This window comes from Sapajus apella, unplaced genomic scaffold (genome assembly GCF_009761245.1).
Source record: "Sapajus apella isolate SASKATOON/1434 unplaced genomic scaffold, GSC_monkey_1.0 scaffold2, whole genome shotgun sequence".
Classification (NCBI taxonomy): domain Eukaryota; kingdom Metazoa; phylum Chordata; class Mammalia; order Primates; family Cebidae; genus Sapajus; species Sapajus apella.
Window position 1 is genome coordinate 70,355,078 of NW_022436942.1, and position 16,882 is coordinate 70,371,959.

General features: G+C 39.8%; 1 protein-coding gene across 9 annotated transcripts in view; it reads right to left on the bottom strand.

Annotated features, from left to right (window-relative positions):
• HECTD4 (HECT domain E3 ubiquitin protein ligase 4) overlaps window positions 1-16,882 on the bottom strand; it is a 231,704-nt gene that overhangs the window by 117,487 nt on the left and 97,335 nt on the right. For all 9 annotated transcript variants that reach the window (XM_032240131.1, XM_032240112.1, XM_032240155.1 and 6 more), the window contains exons 8-10: window positions 9,251-9,443; window positions 5,724-5,882; window positions 1,045-1,158 (exon numbers count right to left, since the gene is read on the bottom strand). In XM_032240131.1, the coding sequence (XP_032096022.1) occupies window positions 1,045-1,158; window positions 5,724-5,882; window positions 9,251-9,443 (466 nt within the window). The remainder of the gene's footprint in view (window positions 1-1,044; window positions 1,159-5,723; window positions 5,883-9,250; window positions 9,444-16,882) is intronic.

Below are 16,882 nucleotides of genomic sequence, written 5' to 3' on the forward strand. Positions count from 1 at the left end.
CAAAAACAGCATACTGTATTCAGTCATCATGCCACCAGCTACCTGTACACATAGTTCTCACAATCACTGCTACAAAGTGGAAGGGCAAGGATGCTCTCTAATGTTGACAACCCACATCCCTGTTCCCATAGATTTACTTAGCAAGGCATTAGGCTGGGACTCAGCAAGAAGGCAGGATTTAATTTTTAATTTTGCTTAACTCCTGTGTGAGAAAGAATAAGTCTCACAAAATAGATAGCTCTTAGTAACTGATTTATGTGTGACCTACTTCCAAAAAGTATTTAAGTGGCTTACATTAAAAACCCAGGTATAACAGAACCAATTAACATTAATACACAATAAAAGGCCCTAGTAACTGAGCCCAAAATTTAGAAATAAGCTTCCTATCAGCCAGGTCAAAGAGAAAATCCAATATATTACTTAACATTCATTTTCTAACAATAACAAATATATCAATTCCTCACAGGAAATAAACCTTTTTATGGCATAAATCTTGAGAATTTCTTATGGGTATCATCACACAACCTAATAAACATCATCTTCAAATGCAGTTTATTCAGAGGAATGTTACATAAGGCAATTTCTTATACTGAGTCCCAAAATTAAAATTTAGTATAAAAAAATTATTTCTGGCTGGGCACAACGGCTCATGCCTGTAATCCCGGCACTTAGGGAGGCAAAGGCAGGAGGATTGCTTGAGCCCAGGAGTTCGAGACCACCCTGGGCGACACAGTGAGACCTTGGCTCTACAAAAAAATAAAGTTATCTGGGCATGGTGGTATGCTCCTGTAGTCCCAGTTACTCGGGAGGCCCAGGTGGGAGGACTGCTTGAGCCCGGGAGGTGGAAGCTGCAGTGAGCCAAGATCATGCCACTTCACTCTAGCCTAGGTGACAGAAGAGACTCTGTCTCAAAAAAACAAAACAAAACAAAAAACATCTTTCTTTTCAAGGAAACTAGAATGTCACAGGGAATTGCAAGATATTTCAAGACAAATTTGCTAAAACTTTAAATTTTCCAAAGAAACATGTGCGTTTATTTCTTACCCAATCCTGGTACGAGAGCACCACGCCCCAATGAGCTTCCAGCAGCATCTATGAGATCTGCACGACTTGTAAACTGACCATCCGAAATATTATACACCAAGCTGGAGGCTAGGACTTTGGAAACAAACATTAAGCTGTTTAATGATCCTGAAGATTATCTTTAAGGTTTAAATTTCAGGCTATTAACAAGACTTTTATAAAAATCACACCCTTTTCTTGTTGTTGCATATTGGTGGTAATTGGTGGTAAAGAGACGGAGAATATATGCATAAGACCACAAAAAGAAAACTGTAACCAGACATCTTCCTAAATTTAATACTGAACAATAGTTTTGAAAGTGTTTTTAAAATGGCGACTTTTGCATGAAGGTTCTTTCTGATATACATTATCAAAAGGGTAACTGCAAGAAGGGTTATGATCACTAACATCACAAGATAAAAATGTTTACAAGAAACACTATGCAGTTAGTCAGTGTTCAATAAAGCCTGATGTATGCTCAAACACAGCTCAGCTACAATCCTTCCTAATACTGGCTCTAAAACTTGGAGACATCCTGGTTTTTTCCCTTAACACAGGATAGTGTAGTGGTAAAGAGCACGGACTTTGGAGTTTGAATTCCAGCTCTGACACTTTCGGGTGGCCCTGGGAAAGTCATTGAACATCTGTTTCCTCATTTGTAAAGTGGAAATAATAAAAAGTACCTACCTTATACAGTTACTGTGAAGACTAAATGAGTTAAAATATGTCAAGGATCCATATCAGCATGCATATATATATGTTGCTATAATTGACTTTATTTTCTTCCCCACTTTTTTTAAAAGTTTTTTTATTTTTATTTTCTTCCCCACTTTCAAACAAAACTTTAGCACTGTGTCTCTTGAGTTTCTTTATCATATTCTCATCACCCTAGTAGACCAGATCCTCATCATGCCTGACTTGAATTATAACATAAATGATACTCTTTTTTTCTATTTTGTTTTCTCATTAAACAAAAAGGTCACTAGAAAATAGATCTCCAAATCTCTTTTTTTGTGGTACTTACCATACATATGCTTTCACCCCACTTGGCCATTTACATGAATAATAGCCGTTCTTTATGGCTTAAACTCAAAACCTCATGAAGTCTCTCCTTTCTACCCCACTCCACAATAAACCTTCCTTTCTCAGTTTCTGCAGCTCACAAATCTGCTCCACATGGTTCCTTCCAGCAGGGATGCAGCACTGTCTATCATTTTCTCATTGTCTCATACATCTATGTCATCTCTCCCAACTAGACTACGAGCTCTTTAAAGGCAAGCACCAATTCTTCCACTTTCTGAGCAGCCCCCAAGTGGCCAAAGAAGAACAGGACACAGAAGGAATTTAAGCATTTACTGATTTGCTGGGCTAAAGTTGGATGATTGGATAAGCTATATCCTCATGAAAGAATGGTACCATGAAGACCCACTTTAATTAAATGGGGTCAATTTCAATTGAGCAAAAAAGCCATGCCAAGGAGACTAAACACAATTTAATAAGACTTATGGTCATAATATGTGGTAATCGTAGGAAAAAAAGAGGAAAAAAAAAAAGAAAAAACTGATGGTCAATAAAATAACCCAATTTTTAAATGGACAAAAGACGTGAATAGATATTCCTCCAAAGAAGATATACAAATGCCAAATAAGCACATGAAAAGATGCTAAGCATCATTAGTCATTAAGGAAATGCACAAAACCACAATGAGGTACCACTTCATATCCACAAAGATGGCTATAATCAGAAAAATGGAAAATAACAAATGTCGGTGAGGATGCAGAGAAAACAGAACCATTATACTTTGAAGATGAGAACATAAAATGGTGCAGCCACTTTGGGAAACAGTTTAGCAGTCCCTCCAAGGGTAAACATACGGTTACCATATGACCCAGCAATCCCACTCCTATAAATGTGCCCAAGCATATGAAAAATTAGCCACATAAAACTTATATACTAATGTTCATATCAGCATTATTCAAAGTAGCCAAAAAGTAGGAACAACTCAAGTGTCCATCAAATTATGAATAAACAAAATGAGGTATTATCCACACAACAAAATATAATTCAACCACAAAAAGTAATGAAGTACTGATTCATGCTGCAACATGGATGAACCTTGAAAACATTGTTAAGTTTAAAAAGCGGTCACGGATTCACTCCATTCTGCCACCCTGTGAAGAAGGTGCCTGCTTCTCCTTTGCCTTCCACCATGATTGTAAGTTTCCTGAGGCCTCCACAGCAACGCATAACTGATGGATAAAAAAACTTGGAACCAACGAAAAAGAGCTGGGGCTGGTGTCAGGAGACTTGGACCACATCACTTCACCTGTCTGAGCCTCAGTAACCACGCAGTGATCCCATCACTCAAGACTGAGAAAGATGTAGGATCACTGGTGTCCAGTAATAAATGCACATTTGCAAGCACTAAGGAGAAGATCTCATTCCATGTACTTTCTTCCTGGAGACCAAGCCCACTACAGCAAGGAGTATCTTTAAGCAAGGGTGGAACTGTCCATAAGGGGAGAGCACTCTCCATCTCTTCTCACATCACACAGCTCTCCAGCTGATACAATCTATAACTATATTTACATAGAGGGAAAAATGATTCAATATTTATATAGAAGTCTCCATAATGTGTCAAGTATCCTCACACTATCCTATGTGGTAGGTATAATTATCTGCACATTTTTTTTAAATGGGGAAGTCGAAGCTTTGAATGACAAATTTTCCCAAGATAATAGTTACTAAAAGGAAGAAACAAGATTTTTACATGTCTGTCTGCATCTATTTTTATAGCTCCTCCTGATTTTATTTGTAGCTCAGCCACCATAATATGCACAGAATGAGACAAAACAATAAGTGATATTTTGCTACTATCAAATAAAACCAAAAATTAAAAATCAAGCAAACAAACAAAAAAGCAGTCACAAAAGGCAATATGTTGTCTAATTCCATTTACATGAAAAGTAGAGTATAGGTAACTCCACAGAGACAGAAAATCAATTAGTAGATGCCAAGGGTCACGGAGTAGCAGAGCAACTGTTGATGAGTATGAGGTTTCTTTTTGGGGTAATGGATAGATTAGTGGTAACGATTACACAACTCTGTGAACATATTAAAAACCACTGAATTGTATATTTTAAAGGGGTGAAATTTATGGTGTGTGAGTTATATCTCAATAAAGCCACCATGCCCAACCCAAAGAACATTTTTTAAATTCTATACTTTATTCCATTTAACTATGTGTCCACTCTGAAGGCAAAATTGCACTGCTTTAATGACTGAAGTGTGCCTCCTTATAAAATATATGTATATTTAAAAATATTAATACAGCCAGGCATGGTGGCTCAGGCCTGTAATCCCAGCACTTGGGGAGGCCGAGGCAGGCGGATCATGAGGTCAGGAGTTCGAGAACAGCCTGACCAGCAACAAGGTGAAAACCCATCTCTATTAAAAATCCAAAAACTTAGCTGGGCATAGTGGTGCACGTCTGTAATCCCAGCTACTCAGGAAGCTGAGGCAGGAAAAAGTAATAAAGTACTGATTCCTGCTTGAACCCGGGAGGTGGAGGTTGCAGTGAGCCGAGATAGCACCATTGCACTCCAGTCTGGGCGACAGAGCAAGACTCCGCCTCAAAAAAAAAAATTTACACATTTTTACACATTTTCTTTTCTATGTCTTATGCTTAGTATTTTGTATGTGTCCTAAAATGAAAGTATTTTACATACATATTTTAATAGCTTTGAAATTCTATCAGCGGGGCGTCATAGCTCATGCCTGTAATCCTAGCACTTTGGGTGGATCACCTGAGGCCAGGAGTTCGAGACCGGCCTGGCCAACATGGCAAAACAACATCTCTACTAAAAATTTAAAAATTAGCTGGGCATGGTGGCATGTGCCTGTAATCCCAGCTACTAGGGAGGCTGGGGCAGAAGAATCACATCAACACAGGAAGCAGAAGTTCCAGTGAGCCGAGATCGTGCCTCTGTACTCTAGGGGTGACAGAGCAAGACTCCGTCTAAAAAAAAAAGAAATCCTATCATAGTGAGTAGAGTTCTTACTGTGTCATCAGTAAATAATGTGACAAAATATTATTTTACTTCCTAAAACTTTGTGGAACTGATTATTATTTCTAGTAATTTTACAGGACAATAGTTTTCAAATTATACTATTATATCATCCACAAAAAGTTATATTTTTAAATCTTCCTAACCTACATTGATAACTGATATTTTTTGTTGTTATCAGAGAGCTATTGCAAACAACTATTTAACAAAGTAAGTTTTTTTCTTTTGAGACGGAGTTTCACTCTTGTTACCCAGGCTGGAGTGCAATGGAGTGATCTCGGCTCACTGCAACCTCCGCCTCCTGGGTTCAGGCAATTCTCCTGCCTCAACCTCCTGAGTAGCTGGGATTACAGGCACGTGCCACCATGCCCAGCTAATGTTTTGTATTTTTAGTAGAGACAGGGTTTTCACCATGTTGACCAGGATGGTCTCGATCTCTTGACCTCGTGATCCATCCGCCTCGGCCTCCCAAAGTGCTGGGATTACAGGCTTGAGCCACCGTGCCCGGCAAAGTAAGTTTTAAATAATAGGAGAGCCTTAAATTTCAGAGTATGAGATAAATCGGGGAAAAGGCCACAAGTAAAATTCACTTACTTTTTAAAGATGACAAACCACTTGTTCCACCAAAAAGAGAGCGGGTGGCAGAGCTGCCTGATCCCCCTGGAGGAGGCACTAGCATCACCAAGTAGGTGCCACAGGTATATATGGGTGTCTTCCGCAGCATTTTCAGAGGCAGCCCACAGCTAGTATTTGCTGGAGAAAGGAATGAAAATGCCAAGTCAAAATATTTGACACAGAAATTAATTTGTTTACCAAAACAGATTAGGATATAATGAGAGAGCCCCAAACTCAAATTAAGATTTGGAAAACAGATTTCCAGATTAGGAAAACAGATAAGAAGTAATCGCTAAGGAAAAAGATAATTATCTTCTGGCTCCACAGCCTGATCCCTAGCCTCCTATTACACGGTCTGAACATTTCTTGAAGGTGTTCCCAATCCTCAGTCTGCCCTCATGCCTCTACGAAATATTCCAGAAAAATAAATCTTCACATGGACTAAATCTCAGAAAAAAGAATCCTGTTTGTTTGTGTTTTCCCTAGAAAACTGATACAGGTTGAGTACATGTATCTGAAATGCTTGGGACCAGAAGTGTTTTGGATTTCAGATTTTTTGAGATTTTGAAATGTTTGCATTATACTTAAGAGTTGAGCCTTCCTAATTGAAAAATTCAAAATCCATAATATTCCAATGAACATTTCCTTTATTTATTTTTACTCATTACGTCTGAGGTTAGTGAGAGCATTTCCTTTGGGCATCACACAGGCACTCAAAAAGTTTCAGAATCGGGAGCATTTTGGATTTTTAGATTTGGGATGAATAACCTATATTCGAATCAAGATCTTGGGTTTTTTTTTCTTTTTTCCATTATATATAGAACAATTTATTGACAGGTTTGTGATATTGTACTCATAAGCAGTTTTCAACATGAAATCAGCCAAAAATTTCAAACTAATGAAAGCTTTCACACTATCTATCACAAAACAATTTTATAGCTGTGTAATTTATTATAACCGCTTATAGACATTTTTCTCTTTTTAAAGGGTCAATGACATAAACTGTCATTAGGAAAATAATTATTGTTTCTAATCAAGCGGTATAAAATGTACTTTAATCTCCCTTACTGGCATATCTGAAACATGGAGTGAATTTACGGATTTTCTATACACAAGCCTAGAGAGGGCTGATGGTGTCAACAGAAAATCAATCAGAGTGCTTTATTTAGAAAACTGTCAGGCTATAAAATCTAACTTATTATCTACAGCCTAGATAAATGAAAATCATTTTTAGATTAGAAAAGTGAGTAAAGTGAAACCTAATCTACTGGATACTCGTTTTGAATGCTTGTGCTTCTAAAAAGCTTTATTTTTTTTTAAGCGGCAAGACCCCACCAGGTATATTCTTCATTAAGGACATAAATTCAAGAAGATAAATTTCCACTGGTAAGAAACACCAAGACAGCAATAATTGGAAAATTAGTAACTCTGTGAGTATAACATTTTCACCAAGATGTTTTTAATAGACATAAACTTATTAACATGGTAATAGGTATTAGTTTATAATGGAATAAAAACTTATAGACCCCTTGAATGTTTGCTTAATTTTCAAAAGTTTCTTAGTTTATAACTGATGAATTTTTAATGGAACAACATCATGTTAAATGAATACATAGAGAATGCATATAAAAGTACGATGATTCCTTGGGCCCAGGAGTTTGAGACCAGCCTGGGAAACATAGCAAGATCCCATCTCTTTAAAAAAAAGTACATTGAGACCACATGTTAAGAATACAGATACCAGTTTCTACCAAATTCTAGTATATGTGCTGCCAAAGCGAGCACATTTCTACCAAATTCTAAATATACCCTTGCCTTCTGGGATTTTATTTGTTTATATTATATATATTTTCAACAAGTATTCCTTTAGTATTTCCATTGTTTAGGTTAAGATTTCATTTTCTCCCAAGGGACAAAACCAGATCAAGCCTTCAGCTTGTCACGAAAATGTTTATTTCGGTTAAAACAAAAACAAAAAAACTGTCCTCTGGAAAGTATCTATAGCTGGAATTATCAACTTACTCAAATAATAACAACTATTAACAATTTTGCCACTTATCTTTGATACAATAGAGGACTGTGAAAATACTGTCCTTAAATTCTAATATGGACTAATAAATAATTTGGTAGTCTTATAGTGAATTAACCATAGTTTTTCTTCTTAGCATTTCCAACTATAAAAATAAAGCATAAAATTACACTGAATTCATTAAATGCATATTAATTCAAATGCAATTTTCTACATATGGCATCTTTTTCTAGCCTTATCTTTTACTACAGTTCATAGTTTATTATAAATCCAGGTATTTAATATGCAATCTGTAAACTCTATGGAATAATGGTTCTTATGTTTTTGGGAGTCATAGATGACTTTGCAAATCTGATGACAGTTATGACAGATACATATAAAATGGTATTTAAAACTTTGAGGAGCACGTTTAATAACATGCTCCCTTAAAGGTGTATCCTGGTTACGAACTCCTACTTTAAAAGTGCAGAACAGGTCAGGTGCAATGGCTCACACCTATAATCCCAGCACTTTGGGAAGCTGAGGCAGGCGAATCATGAGGTCAGGAGTTCAAGACCAGCCTGGCCAACATGGTGAAACCCCGTCTCCACTAAAAATACAAAAAATTAGCTGGGAGTAGTGGTGGGTGCCTGTAATCCCGGCTACTTGGGAGGCTGAGGCAGGAGAATCACTTGAAACTGGTAAGCAGAGGTAGTAGTGAGCTGAGATTGCGCCACTGCACTCCAGCCCTGGTGACAAAGTGAGACTCTGTCTCAAAAAGAAAAGAAAAGTACAGAACAGTGTATATAGTATACTACCTTTTATTAAGAAAAGGCAGAAATTATGAACATATAAATTGATCTTTAATTATATTTGCATGAAGAAACCTGGAAAAGATAAACGAAAACTAATAAATATAGTTACCTGTGGTGGGGTAGAGTGGGGGCAGAATATAAAATTCACCAATGTGGTGGGAATAAGACTTCTCTGCATATACCTTTTTACATCGTTTTGACTTTCAAATTCTGTACATGTATTATCTATTTTAAAACATTAAATTACAAAAACTAAAAAAATAAATAATTATAAAAACTAAATGATGAATTCTAAAAAACAAAATAGCTACTGTAGAAGGCTTTTCTCTTACTTGCTTGGTCAAGACTGTATTTAGGGTAGATGATGCTAAGAATTAGGTTTTCACATTCACAGAGCATATGCAAAATATGAAATCAACTAATTTATACAAATAGTGATGATGATAAGGCATTTACAGTTTAAGATTGGGCTGTTTTGCATTTGTACCGGTTCATGCAAATTTATGTTCATAGCCTACAACATGTATTGGCTTGGAATAAAAAGCCGGACAATGACCAGAAGACCAAATAAGGTCAACTATGCAAAGGAAAGGGCTTTGTACAGCACGAAGGAAGTGCTCAATAAAACGCAGCTGAACAGAGCTATACAAGGAAACAGGTCTGGGAAGTGCAGAGCAACATACCTGCTTGATCCTCTTTCAGTGTGTTGGATATGGTGGAACCAGTCAGGGCAGCCAGCGTTGCTGACGGGGAGGCTCTGTACCGAGAAAGTCTACTTAGAAGCATCTCATTAATGCTTTTTGCAGACTCGCCCTCTTTTCTCATTAGTATTGTGCGTTCCTGAAGCGGGTTGGCTACAAATACACCATTTTCAACCTAATATATATAAAAAAAAGGGAGGTCCTAAAATGATATCTGTTTCAATTTAGTTAGCAAATTTCTTCTTGAGGATATTACTGTGAGTAAATAAAAAATATTAAAAACTGCACCTAAGTAGATGTAAACCTTAAAACTTAAACATTCTATGGAAACTACTACAAACAAAAGAGACCATGCTAAGTTTGAGAGCTTTCATTTTTCATAATAGCTATAACATTTCATAGGTCTATGAAAAGTTGTTGATTAAAATTCATTATACTGGATTCCACAGTCAGCGCTTACTAATTACATGCCTCTGACAGGTTGAAGTCAAATGAGAGAAAAACAAATCAATCAGTCTTTGATTTACTGTGAAGGACAACTACGAGGATAATGTCTTCTTGAAATATCATCAGTGGCTAAAATCCAAATTCTATATTAACGGCAGTTAACATTAGCACCAGCTGCTCAGGCCCTGGCAGAGCAAGCCTGAACAAAGGCAGATTTTGCTAAAAATACACATCAGCTTCAAGTGGATCTTTGCTGGTGCTTTGCAATTCATTCATCACTTGGTTATTCCCCAGAAAACTCTTTGGAGTGGTGACTCCAAAATTCCTTCACCAATTTTGAGCTTGACTTTCAGCAGACCACCTGGCTTGCTTGCTTGCTTTTTTCTTTTGTCCCACCTGGCTCTCAGTATTGCTAAAAAGATCGAGACAACCTACCATAAGCTTCTCCCACTCATGTCTCTTCACCTCAAGACTCTTGGGACCCAGCCTCATATATTATTTCTTTCCTCTTAATTCAGAGGAAGAAGGATTTCACCTCATATTATGTAAGATGAAGCCCTCCACTTCTGCCTCAAGTCCTGTGCTCCCCTCTGCCTCTTCATCATGTGTGTCTCCTTCTCTATTGACCTCCTTCTCTTTGTTTTCAGATATTCACAGGTCTTAAACAAAAGGCCCATTAAGATATCATCCCTTTTGTCAAATCTCTCATGGCCCCTTTCTAGATCTAAGAACCGGGTCCCCACCAGCAAAGACAGGCAGGACTGGCCTGCAGCTGTGGGGTGTGGAGATAAGAGGAAATGGGAGTACAAAGCGACAAGTCTTCAGTAGCAAAGGGAAAGCAAAAGAGGAGTCCACAGGGAAAGGTTGGTAACACAGAAGGGGCAAGAGAAAGTGAGTAAACTCAGGAGCACGGTCAGGAAGAATTCTCAAAGGTGGGTGTACATAGTGGAGAAGTCTTTTACAACATATTCACAAATGATAAAGGAAAAGATTTGTTACAGGGTCCAAAAATGCTGTTTCTATTTCTCTATCCCATGGTTTTTAACCCTTTGCAGTTGGTGGTCTCTGAATTCAACACCCTCTAATGAGTGGGCAATCTCAATGATCCACCAGTAACCTGTAACCAAATACATTGACATTTTCCTTGGCTTCTTTGCAGGTTGTGCAGTCACTGCCATCTTTCTTGGGATTCTGATTTCTCAGTCTTGGTAGCAGAACACAATCCTGGTTTGTTTGTTTTCTTGAGACAGAGTCTTGCTCTGTCATTCAGGCTAGAGTATAGTGGTGTTATCATAGCTCACTGAAGCCTCAACCTCCCCAGGCTCAGATGATCCTCCCACCTCAGCCTCCCAAGTAGCTGGGACCACAGGCATGTGTTATCACACTTGGCTAATTTTCGTATTAACACTTTTTTTAGAGATGGCGTTTTGCCATGTTGCCCAGGCTAGTCTTGAACTCCTGGGCTCAAGCAATCTGCCTGCCTCAGCCTCTCAAAGTGCTGGGATTATAGCACTCTGAGCTCACCATGGTGAACCACCATGCCTGGCCTGGTTTGTTTCTTTTTAACACGAACACTTACTGCTCCATAAAGTGCTCACTGTGTTGGTGAGTGACACCAGCACAGTCCCTGCCCTCCTTCCTATCTCTCTCTTTGCTAGTCAACATCTTCACTTGCTTAAATGGGACCTTGCCCAAGATTAGACCCAGGCCCTGGTGTTCAAGATCTCCACCTGGAATGCTCCAACCCTAGACCTTCCAGAGGCGGGCTCTTTCCTATCATTCAGGTCTCCATTAAATGTCGCCTATTCAGAGAGGCCTTCCCTGGTTGCCAATCTAAAAAAGAATCTTCCCCAGCACCCCCAAGCCAGAGCACATCATCCTGTTTTATTATCTGCACAGCACTTACTACTCTCTGAAATTATTTTATTCATGAAGTCATTTGTTTGCCCTGCTACCTCCCCACACCCTAACTGAATGCCAACTCCCTGAGAACAGGGATCCTGACTGCCTTGTTCACCATAACATCCCCAGCACTAAGGAGGCATTCAATGAATACTCGATGGTTTGCTGAATAAACAGATCAGGGCCCTCCCCTAAATCCAACTCCACCTCTCTATGGCAACTCCCACATTTCTATTTACAGACCCATCCTTGCTACTAAGATCTAGTTCCGCTTTTCTAACTGCCCCTCACCCTCCCCACCAACATTTCTACTTGAACAGCCTCCTGTCACCTAAAATTCAACACGTCCATCTCTTACTTCACTGTCTTACCCCAACCCTCCCGCTAGATTAACCTTTAGCAAACATAGCTCTCTATTTACGTGGCACAATTCTAAATATATCCCTTCAAAAACATCCAAGATAAAAATCAATCACTTTAAGGTTGGCATTCAAAAGCATTACCCAATCTGGCCCTATGAGAAAATCAATGGATACCTTAAAGACAAACAAAACAAACAATAAAAAATTAAAAGAAAAAAAAAGACAAGCAAAACACTCTATTATTGTATTTGAGTACTTTGAAAATACTGCAAAGAAAAACTGATAAAGCACCTGTGTGACCCAAATATGGCTGAAGTTTGCTGCAAAATGGTAAATCTTCTGGGAATCCCTACTTCAGCAAAGATGCTCTTCAGGGTAAGAAGCTGCTACGTTAGGAAAGAGAGGAAGAGCTGGGAGGAGTGAGAAGCAGCCCAGAGTTTGTCATAACAAGGGGCGTCCTTCCTGGCAAGCAATAAATAAAACCTGGCAATAAAACCTGGCAACTTGGACTTTCTGGTCCAAGTCAACATCATCTCAAGACAAATGACTGGACCAGCCTCCCAACCTGTCTTCCCACTTCCATAGGCACGTGGTTTACTCTCTGCATAGCCAGTGATCATTTAAAAATGTAAATAAAGCCAGGCACAGTGGCTCACACCTGTAATCCCAGAACTTTGGGAGGCCAAGAAGGGAAGATCACTTGAGCCCAGGAGTTCAAGACCAGCCTGGGCAACATAGCTTGAGACCAGCGTGTCTCTACACACACACACACACAGAAAATTATCCAAGTTTAGTGGCACACGCCTGTAGTCCCTGCTACAAAGGAGGCTGAGGCAGGAGGATCACTTGAGCCCAGGAAGTCAAGGCTGCAGTGTGCCATGACTGTACCACTGCACTCCAGCCTGGGCAACAGAGGGAGATCCTATCCCACCCCACCCCACCAAAAAAAAAAAAAAAAAAAGCAAAACCGAGTCTTCCCCCATTTAAAGCGCTGCAGTGGCTTTCCAACACACTTAGGATAAAATCCGAATTACTGACAGGGCCTCACAAGGGCCAACGTCTGCTGACCTCCTCAGCGTCATTTGCCTCAACTCAACCCTCTCTTACTACCTTTTTAGCCACGCTGGCCTTCTGTTAGACCTCCAAAATACCATGCTTCCTCCTAATGCTGGGCCTTGGTACCTGCTATTCCCTCTTCTTGGACTACCCATCCATTGCAGTTTGCTTGGAACTGTGCAGGTTTTAGCACCAAAAATTCCATGTCCTCAGCAATCCCTCAGTCTCAAGCAAACTGGGATAGTTGGTCACCCTGTCTGTCAGGATGGCTGGCTTCTTATTCAAGTCTCAGCTCAAGGGTCTTTCCTTAGAAAGGCCTTATGTGCCACGCAAGCCAAAGGAACTCCCCACCTCCACACCCTGTGCATTCCCTATCACTTTATCCTGTTTTATTTTCTCCCCAGCATTTATCACTAACTGAAATTATTTTGTTCTTGTTGTTTACTTCCGTATTCTCCAACTTCCCATACTCTAATATAAATCTTCACGAAACAAAAGCTCATTTCCTCTGCTACCCAGGTAAGGCAATATAGTAGGCCCTCAATTAATACATAATGAAGGAAGGGTAGCTTAGTCATCTGGATCATAACTGGAAGAAATAATAAACCCTTAGGGAGAAGAGGGGAAAGACACCTAGTGTGTCCCTTACTACACGACAATATCTTCAGGAAGTAACATAAAGAAGGAAAAACAGCAATAAAATTGTCACTGAATCTAACCACTTCAAAAACTGCAGTTTATACAGAGCGCATGGGGGCAGAAGACCTCTCAGAACAAAACAGAAGTGAGGATATTTTTTTCAAATCTCAGAACAAAACAGAAGTGAGGATATTTTTTTCAAAAGAGGCTTGAAAAGGTAAAAAAAAAAATTATGGCCGGGTGCGGTGGCTCAAGCCTGTAATCCCAGCACTTTGGGAGGCCGAGGCGGGTGGATCACGAGGTCAAGAGATCAAGACCATCCTGGTCAACAAGGTGAAACCCCGTCTCTACTAAAAGTACCAAAAATTAGCTGGGCATGGTGGCGCGTGCCTGTAATCCCAGCTACTCAGGAGGCTGAGGCAGGAGAATTGCCTGAACCCAGGAGGCGGAGGTTGCAGTGAGCCGAGATCGCGCCATTGCACTCCAGCCTGGGTAACAAGAGCGAAACTCCGTCTCAAAAAAAAAAAAAAAAAAATTATACGCCAGGTGCTGTGGCTCATGCCTGTAATCCCAGTAGGTAGAAAGGCAGAGGCAGGAGAACAGCTTGAGCCCAGGAGTTAGAAACAAGTTAGGGACCACAGTGAGACCCCATTCTCTAAAAAAGACAAAAGGAGTTATAGAAGATTCTCAAGCAGGAATGTGTCCAGTGTAGAAGTAGCCAAATCAGGCAGAAAGATTTCAAACCTCAGCTATTCTGTAGTCTTAAAGGCCGGAATGCTATGTCTACAGTTTCAGAAGGCCTGTTGCTTCATGTGGGTGGACTGCCACACTGGTGGCCCCTAATAAATGATGCGTCCTTGTATTCATGCCCTTGTTTAGTCCTTGTCCCATACTGCGTCTGGACTAGTCATATGACTTTCTTTCCCCACATTAGAAAGCAAGTTGCTGGCCAGGCGTGGTGGCTCACACCTGTAATTCCAGCACTTTAGGAGGCCAAGGCGGGTAGATCACCTGAGGTCAGGAGTTTGAGACCAGTCTGACCAACATGGTGAAAACCCATCTACTAAAAATACAGAAATTAGCTGGGTGTGGTGGCAGCACCTATAATCCCAGCTACTCGGGAGGCTGAGGCAGGAGAATCGCTTGAACCCAGGAGGTAGAGGTTGCAGTGAGCCAAGATCGTGCCATTGCGCTCCACCCTGGGCAACAGAGAGAGACTCCGCCTGAAAAAAAAAAAAAAATAGAAAAATTAGCCGGGTGTGGTGGCTTGCACCTGTAATTCCAGCTACTCGGAGGCTGAGGCTGGAGGATTGATTGAACCTGGGAGGTTCAGTGACTGCGATTTCGCCACTGTACTCCAGCCTGGGCAACAGAGCAAGATTCCATCTCAAAAAAAATTCTTGCTTTAAGGTAGAATTTTACTTCAATAATAGAGCAAGGTACAGAAGAAAAATATATAATAAATCACCATTTGTATACAACACAGAAAAGGAAAAACAAAATACTCACATGCATTTATTTGTATGTGCTCAGTCTGTGGAAGGATACAGCAAGAAAATGTTAACCTCACTTGCCTCTGAGGAGGGAAACTGGGCTAAGAAGCAGGGTAGGTGAGAGACTTTTGTGCCTTCTGAGTTGTATACTATGTGAAAATATCATGTTAAAAATAGTTTTAATTAAAACAACATAGCTACTACTAAATTTGAAGAGAAAATTATCAGTACTTACTTTTCTTTTTTTTTTTTTTTTCAGGGGGGAGGCAGGGTCTCACTCTGTCACCCAGGTTGGAGTGCAGTGGCACAATCATAGCTCACTACAACCTTGACTTCCTGGGCTCAAGCAATCCCCCTGCCTCAGACCCCCAAGTAGCTGGGACTATAGGCATGCACCACCACACCTGGCTACTTTTTTTATTTTTTGGAGAGATGAGATCTCACTTTATTGCCCAGGGTGGTCTCCTTTATTCTTTTCTTAGAGGCCATGCTAATCTTTTCTGTATCATTCCAATTTTGATGTCTGTGCTGCTAAAGTGAGCACTAATCAGTACTCCTAAGTATCGGAGTGAAATCATAATTTCTAGCAAATCTAATTCCTTCCAATAATTATTATTAGCCACATCTATAAGACAAGTATCTATACTATTTAGAAACCAAAATTAATCATAACTCAGTACAGAATTTCAGGGCTAGGACTCTATGAGTCATTTCATCTAAAGCATTATTTCATAAAGTGTTTTGCCTGGTTTGGCTCAGGCAAATCACAGAGGTCTATGGCAAAGCCCTATCATTTGTGAATTTATAAACAGGTGGCCTTTTTAAAAAATCTATTCTATAACTTAAATTTTAAAAAATAAAATTAAAATATTTCAATGTCTCCACAGTCCATTCCATCATCCCCCTCCAATTCCTCTCCTGCTTTCATATCAAACCCCTTGAGAGAATTATCTATTCTTGTTGTTGTTGTTGTTGTTGTTTTGAGTCGGAGTCTCACTCTGTCGTCCAGGCTGGAGTGCAATGGTGTGATCTTGGCTCACTGCAACCTCCGCTTCCCAGGTTCAAGAAATTCTCCTGCCTCAACCTCCCAAGTAGCTGGGACTACATACAAGCACTTGCCACCATACCTGGCTAATTTTTGTATGTTTAGTAGAGACGGGGTTTCGCCATGTTTAATAGGCTGGTCTCGAACTCCTTAGTTATCCACCCACCTTGGCCTCCCTAAATGCTGGGATTACAGGTGTGAGCCATCACAACCGGCTGAGAATGATGTATTCTTCTCCATCTTATCCTCCCTACCTTACCCTCAGCCAACTCCATCTGGCTGCCACTCCTATTATTCCCCAAAACAGCTTGTTAGGGCTGCAATGACCTCCACATTATACATTCAAAGACCTCTTTCAGTCTGACCTTGACTTCTCCAGCAGAATTCAATGCTGTTAAACAAGTTCTCCTTTTTATAAAAATTTCCTTTTTTAAAAGTTAATTTTTCTTAAAAGCCCATTGTTAAACTTTAAAAACATATGAAAAGATCAATGGTAGAAAGTAAGTCCTGCCCCAACCAGTTCCCTTCCCCAGGGGAACCAATGCTTCCAGTTTTTTGTGATGTTTCTTTCATTCATTCATTCATTTAGCAAATATATTTAATAAGCAACTACTGTGTGCTGGTACTGCGTTAGCACCGGCAGGGCATGGTGGCTCATGTCTATTATCAC